This window comes from Teleopsis dalmanni, chromosome 2 (assembly GCF_002237135.1).
Source record: "Teleopsis dalmanni isolate 2A chromosome 2, ASM223713v2, whole genome shotgun sequence".
Taxonomy (NCBI): domain Eukaryota; kingdom Metazoa; phylum Arthropoda; class Insecta; order Diptera; family Diopsidae; genus Teleopsis; species Teleopsis dalmanni.
In genome coordinates, this window is record NC_051847.1 from 52,880,504 (window position 1) to 52,887,868 (window position 7,365).

General features: G+C 26.6%; 1 protein-coding gene across 1 annotated transcript; it reads left to right on the forward strand.

The window, feature by feature from the left end:
• Positions 1 to 1,847: 1,847 nt before the first annotated feature.
• On the forward strand, positions 1,848 to 6,221 carry LOC119677710 (cytochrome P450 6g1-like). The gene is made up of 4 exons (XM_038089170.1): positions 1,848 to 1,949; positions 4,317 to 4,786; positions 4,857 to 5,651; positions 5,712 to 6,221. Exons 2-4 carry the CDS (start codon positions 4,322 to 4,324, stop codon positions 6,018 to 6,020), a joined length of 1,569 nt encoding a protein of 522 aa, XP_037945098.1. The 5' UTR covers positions 1,848 to 1,949; positions 4,317 to 4,321; the 3' UTR covers positions 6,021 to 6,221.
• The last annotated feature ends 1,144 nt before the right edge of the window (positions 6,222 to 7,365 follow it).

Consider the following 7,365-nt stretch of genomic DNA (forward strand, 5'->3'; position numbering starts at 1 on the left):
ATCAGAGATCGTGAAGTAATTTTTGTGCCAAAATATAATTAAAATGATTACATGATTTGAAGATTGATAAAAATGAAGATACACAAGATACTTATGACAAGAAATGTGGAATATATAAGTAATGTTTTTGACTAAAAGTCAAAAAGTTGAAGTTTTAGAGGGTAGATAAAAAATTTTTTAGTTTATGAAATACGAATTTTTGTTTTTTGCTACAAATAAATAAATAAAAAATTTTAATTTTAACGTCCTTTCGCTTATTCCTTTACTTCCTATACTATCATAAAGACTTTTTTTTCAACTATTTCTAAATATGGCAAGGGAAAGAGGCAAGAAAGGGAATTAGAGAAATAACATCTAAAACAAAAATGTCTATCTATTCATTGATTGCAAATTAACTAAAATTGGGTCATTCTTTTACTAATTGGAAGGATGAAAATGATTTTGGCCAAATCGGAGGTGATGAGGTCAACAAGATGTCCGATTTATAAAACATTGACGTATTAACGAATTTCGTATTCGAAATTATTAAAATAAAAAAAATTTATTAATCCTTTAAATCCCCAATTTTATATATGAAATGATATATGATGATATAGCTTCTAATGCAATATTAAATCAATGAATTAGATATCGATTAATTTGTCTAGATATAGTAGCAGAAATACTTCCATTTTCCAAAAATCGTCGAGCAGTATTACCTTCAATTGTGTTATCCTAATTCTTTTCTAAAACTTTCAGTCCTTTACCAACTCATTTTTGAGTCATATCGACATACAAATATATTGAAATTTTAATGAAATAGACGTTAATTTAGGTATAACAGTTAGTTTTAACATCTAAAAAAAAAACACTTTATTTGGATATATTGCTTTTGCGAGATTGAATTTTGCATTGATTTGGTAGTAATACACTTTACAAAAACAAAAAAAGAGTAATAATGAGCAACAAATTTTTTTTTAATTTTAAAGGAAATCATTCTGCCTATAACTTAAAAATGGATTTGAAATGGAACAACGTGGAACAACACAACTTTTTCATTATTTTATATAGTCCTTCAACAATTTTAATCATAAAAATTTAGAAATAATAGCTGCAGCTGCTTTATTTTTTACTTAAAAATTTATTATTTAGTTTTTATTGTTTTATATTTTACTTACTTTCAGTAATCTATGTCATTTTCCTTCATTGCTATTCATTTTCATTTAAACATTTTATTTAATTGACCACACAGTAAATGCTACTTAAACAAAGGTCATGTTGCGACTGCTATAGTGGCGAAAATAAAAGGAAAAAAAATTTTATAGGATATATATTATTCCTGATCATGTCTTAATCCAACACAACATAAAAAATCTTTAATCTAAAACTTTTTTTGACTTCTGCCCAGCTTTTCGACAATCGGCAATCGGTCGCACTGTGCGGTAGTCTTAAATAATATGAATAGATGCTAAATAACTGCATGACCTAATAAGACTCTCCACTCATTCAGCCAACAAAAATTGCGTTAGCTTGATAACATAGTCTCAGACGTAATAGCTCTAGCACTTAGGACAGTCTTCCAACACTGCACTGAAATAAATATCCAATGTTCGAGCGAAAAATTTGCTGACTCGGGACAATACGAAATCGAACAACGAACTGATAAACTCGGTTAATGCGTTCTCACTTTTACTGATAAAAAGTGGTTTTTAAACAATTAATAGGCACATTTTAATAGAATACAATTTGGGATGATATTCGTTTCTGTTGTTAAGGTTTTACATGACTTGCAAAACCTCAACCGAGTTTGTTATAAATTCGAGGCATAGAATTACGAGGTTTAGTATGCGAAAGTAATTTGGCGTGCGTCGTTTTTCCGGACATAATCGATTCTACTAAAAAGTGATATTAAAAAAAATTTATCAAAACAAAAGTTGGGAATTATAAACAAAATATTAGTAAAACTAAAAGTAAATATAAACAAAAACTTATAACAACTGATTTAAATAAAATTATATGACTAACTAAATAAATCAAAAAATACTTGAAAATACATTATTATTTATATTGTAAAAATAATTAAAGAAAATAATCATATTTTCTTATATATTATATTATTATTTAAAGAATAATAATAAAATATGTAATAATCGATTACACTAATAGTGAACATTTTCAAATTGAGAACCCGTTATATCTACTAAAGTTCTTTATAACAAGCCTTACAACAAGCCTTATATGTAAAATGGCGGTGTAATTAATAATTAATAAATAAATAATGAGATACATAGGTGTTAATTCAAAAAAAAATTATTTGATTTATCTTAACACATTGTGTTTATTAACTAAAAATATAAATTTGAAAGTGATTTGTTGTTTCAAAAAATATAAAAAAAATCTTAAAAAAACTATACCAGAAAATTATGTCAGTCAAAAAACTTCCGGTATCTGAAAAATCGTTCCCTCACATAGCTTTCATCATATATAATGTTATCCTGATATTTTCTGATTTTTTACTTATTCTGCTTTACTACTACAACAAAAATTCATTTTAATATTATTTTAATTAATTGAGTTTTTTGCTGACCGTACAGGTCTTTTGAGTATTGCCAAATACCCATCATCACTGGTTTTCAAAAGACCAGTGGGTATTGCCAAAGCATTCCTAGTCTTTTTTTGGGACTGTAAGTACCAGGAATCGAATTTGTGTCCTGCCGAATTTGAAGCTCAGAGTCAGTGCACCATAACCAACTGACCCAAAGCCATAATTTTATAATTTTTTTTTTATAGATATTATTTCTTGATTAAAAGATTTTTCTAATGGACATTCATAAAACATGCTATAAATTTTAAGTAGAAATCAGTTTTTAATGGCGAAACAAAAACAAAACAGCATAATATACTTATCACATAATTGTTATAATTTATGCTTTTTTTATACAATTTTTTCTTTAATTATAAGAAAAACTGAACATATTTGTATATTATATGTATGTTATATATATATTTTATAAGTATATTGAAACAAAACACTTAGCCTGTTTATTTAATTTTAATGAGTACTATTACTTTTCCACCAATATATTGAAAACAACATACAGATTTTTTTATTATTTTACGATTCAAGGGCATCCTGATCTGACCCCATACTCTTATTTTCCAGTATTTATTTTGATTAACAGGTCAATTTTGACAAAAATCGTTAAAAGTCTTGCGTAAGAACTTTGTAAGAGATACCGTTAACAGCTACTAATCACTACCGCAAGCAAGTAAACAATTGAATTTTAATACAAATGTAATGGAAAGCCGCAAGATGTATGTTCCATTATTACTATTATTTATATAGAGATTTTTTCGAACAGTAGTGAACTACAACAACAAAAATTCATTTTATATTATTTTAATTAATTGTATTTTTGGATGATCATACAGCTCTTTCGAGTATTGCCAAATACCCATCATCAATAGTCTTGGAAATAATTGTTGTATTTAATTATCCATGAATAATTTTTCTTTTTTTGAGACTTGCAGGAATCGAACTAGGGTCCTGCTAAATGTGACTGGACGGTAAATAATTATATACCCAATTTATTTCGCCATAAAAGAAATAATAGCAGCAATTGCAGTGGCAAAAAAAAATTAATTATTTTTCAAATTACAGTAAATAAATATAAATAAATAAATAAATAGATAAATAAACCAATGTGAAATATATATAAATATATATAAATGTTGAATATTGAATTTTGAATATATAAAAAATTAATATACTATATTGTACATATATAATATATATACTTTCAATTTTTTTTAATTACAGTATGGTATATCAATACATTTACGGTTGCGTAGTATTAAAATGAAATTGAAAAAAATTGTTCAGTTTTTACAAATTTTAATTAATTAATTCCTAATTTTTTTTATTCTCATTTTTATGTGTCTGTTTGTATCTAAAAAAAGCATTCAAAATGCAATCAGATTGATCATTTGAAATAGTAAACTGTCCGTTGCAAATAAAGTATTATAAATTTGAAACAGTGTTATATATTCCGTACAACACTATGTTATTTCTAGTTCGGATAGTGTAATATATAGAGATTAAATTCAATCCACAATTAAATAAAATATTTCTTTTAGAAATAGAAAATCTTTTAGTCCTACAATTCTTAAGTAACTCCATACAGATATATGAATACTTGCGAATGTGAAAAATTTTTTTACTATATTATAATAAAAATATATGCATATAAATTATAAAATTGCTAACTGTAATAACGTTCTGTTTTGTTTTTCATTATATTAATTAATATATTCTGCATTCTTCCCCTCTTACACAGCTAAAATGGTATCTACCGAAGCTCTGTTCCTAATTACTGCTGCCATTGGCTTAATTTATTTTTGGATCAAACACAATTATAGTTATTGGCAACGCAAGGGCATTCCGTACTTAAAACCAATCCCCATTATTGGTAACACTAAACCTATGCTAACATTAAAAACGAGTATTGGTCTCAATATATCAAATATCTATAATGATAAATCAATGAGCAATGAAGCAGTAGTGGGAATATACAGTTTCCATAAACCCGGATTAGTTATACGAGATATTGAATTAATAAAATCAATTTTAATCAAGGACTTCAATAAATTTTCAAACCGTACATTAGCAATTGATCCACATGGTGATCCATTAGGATCGAATAATTTATTTTTCGTTAGAAATCCAGAATGGAAAGAAACCAGAACAAAACTATCACCAGTTTTTACAAGTGGTAAAATAAAACAGATGTATCCACTCATGCTTGATGTAAGTATTAAACTTTTGCAACATTGAACTTAATAAACATATAACGATTTTTAATTTATTTTTCAAAAAGATTGCAACAGAATTGGAAAACCATTTGACATCTTATAAGAAAACCAATAATTCCTTTATAACTGAAGTAAAGGAAATTTGTGCTCTCTTCACTACAGATGTCATAGCTTCTATAGCATTTGGTTTACGTACCAACAGTCTCAAAAATCCAAATGCCGAATTTCGTCAATATGGACGTATAATGATGCAATTCGGTTTGCTCCGTGCATTCCAGACATTCATCAGTTTATATTTGCCTAAATTGGTTAGATTATTCCGTGCGAAAATGTTCCCTGAAGACTTTTCAAAGTTCTTACATAAAACTTTTAATTATGTAATATCGGAACGTGAAAGCAGTGGAACTATTCGTAATGATCTTATTGATATTTTGGTATCCTGGAAAAAGGAAATTCCCGATGCAAAAAGCCGATATAGAGCTAATGAAAATGAATTCCTAGTGGCTCAAGCTGCTGTATTTTTAACTGCAGGGTTTGAGACATCATCTTCAACAATGGCTTTTGCACTTTATGAATTGTCGAAAAAACCAGAACTACAAAAACGTTTACGAACAGAAATTTGCAACGCATTCTTGGCTGAAAACGGAAAAATATCTTATGAAAATATTCAAAGTCTTCAATATTTGGGAATGGTTGTTGATGAGGTTTTGCGTATGTATCCAGTATTACCATTTTTGGATCGCGAATATAGTAAAACTAAAGACGAGTCAGATTATACACTTCAACCACACTACAATTATGCTATTCCAAATGGTATGCCAGTATACATTCCAGTATATGCAATACAACGTGATCCAAAAGTATTTCAAATATTATTATCATATTATAAAATTTTTGATTTCATATTATTTTAATTTTAGTATTGGTCAAATCCAGATGTTTTTGATCCAGAACGGTTCTCATCAGAAAATAAAAAGAATCATACTCCTATGACATATTTTCCATTTGGAAATGGACCACATAATTGTATAGGGAGTCGTTTAGGATTACTTCAAACAAAACTTGGCTTGGTACACTTTTTGAAAAATCATTTTGTTGAACCTTGCGATCAAACACCATCTAAAATGGAATTCGATCCCAAGGCTATTATATTACAATGTTCTACGGGTATTTACTTAAATATAGTAAATGATCACATGTACGATGTAAAAGTATCGGCAAAATCATAAAAAAATACAAAATTAAGGAAAGTTCAAAGAGAAATGTATATGAAAAGTAGAGAAAGTAATATTTGTATGAAATATTTATTTTACTGTCTTGAGGAGGTGAAGATAGGAAATGAAGTATTGATTTACACCTTATACACTGTAAGCTTGTTTTGTTTTAATTGTTATCAAAATTGTTATAATTGGGTCATATGGTGTCTTTGTAAGAACATAATTGAGAAAAGAATAAACATTTTTCAAATATTGATTAATGAATTAAAATTTTCTTTTATTTTACTGGGTCTGTATTGCAAGTATATATGAACTATGATTATAATAGTCTCTTGTCAGTTTATATACATATATGAAATAAGAATAAGAATAAGTATGGTACATTGATAATTTCTGAAATGTCGAACCTTGTTTGAGCATAGGACATAAATATATGAGATATTAAGTGGAAACATATTTTATAGTTTTTACTTTTTATTAAAGGTATAAAATAACTAATTAATCTCCCCGTCTAAAATTCAGTTAAATCTTCTGAAAGTTAGCTGAAAATCTATTCTTTCACAAACCTTATACTATATTTTATAGTAATTAAGGATGCTTTTAGGAATATCGTATTTATTATCCTTTTAGGCAGTTGCTTAAGTTATGAACTTAAACCTTTAAAAGATAGTACATGCAGAGATATCAGACTAAATGAAGAAAACGTAAACACTTCATATAAATTTAAAACTCTAACCAATTATAATCACTGTAATTGGAATATACAAATATGAATTAAATGACACGATTATAAAATATTAGTGACCTGTAATTTAATACCGATAACCATAATTATATTTTATGTTGCAAGAAAGCTGACTCTAGAGTGGTATTAAAAACTATGAATCAGGATACTTTGAACCATGTGGTATAAAACTATTAAAAATGTCTAAGTAACTTCAGCTCAACATAAAGAAAAAGATAATTTTAATAACAGAATCGTATAACATCAAACAGTATTCTTAAATATTAAATTTATTGTTAAAATTTATAAAAGAATTTTTTTTATATCATTATAATCTAAAATGTTCATAAGGATAATGTTTATTGAATTTAGATAATGACTAAACGAAAAATAGAAATCAGCACATTTATTATAATATATATATGATTAATATATCTGATATCTTTTATATATCACAATATTAAACTTACTAATGTTTTCAAATACTGAATAAATAAACACATAAACTGTCATTTATTAATGTCAAAATAAACAACATATGGGTCATTCTTTTACAAATCGGACACCCTTTTTACCTCATGATCTCCGATTTCGCTGAAATTTTTTTATGAGTTCCTTTCATAAAACAAGAAG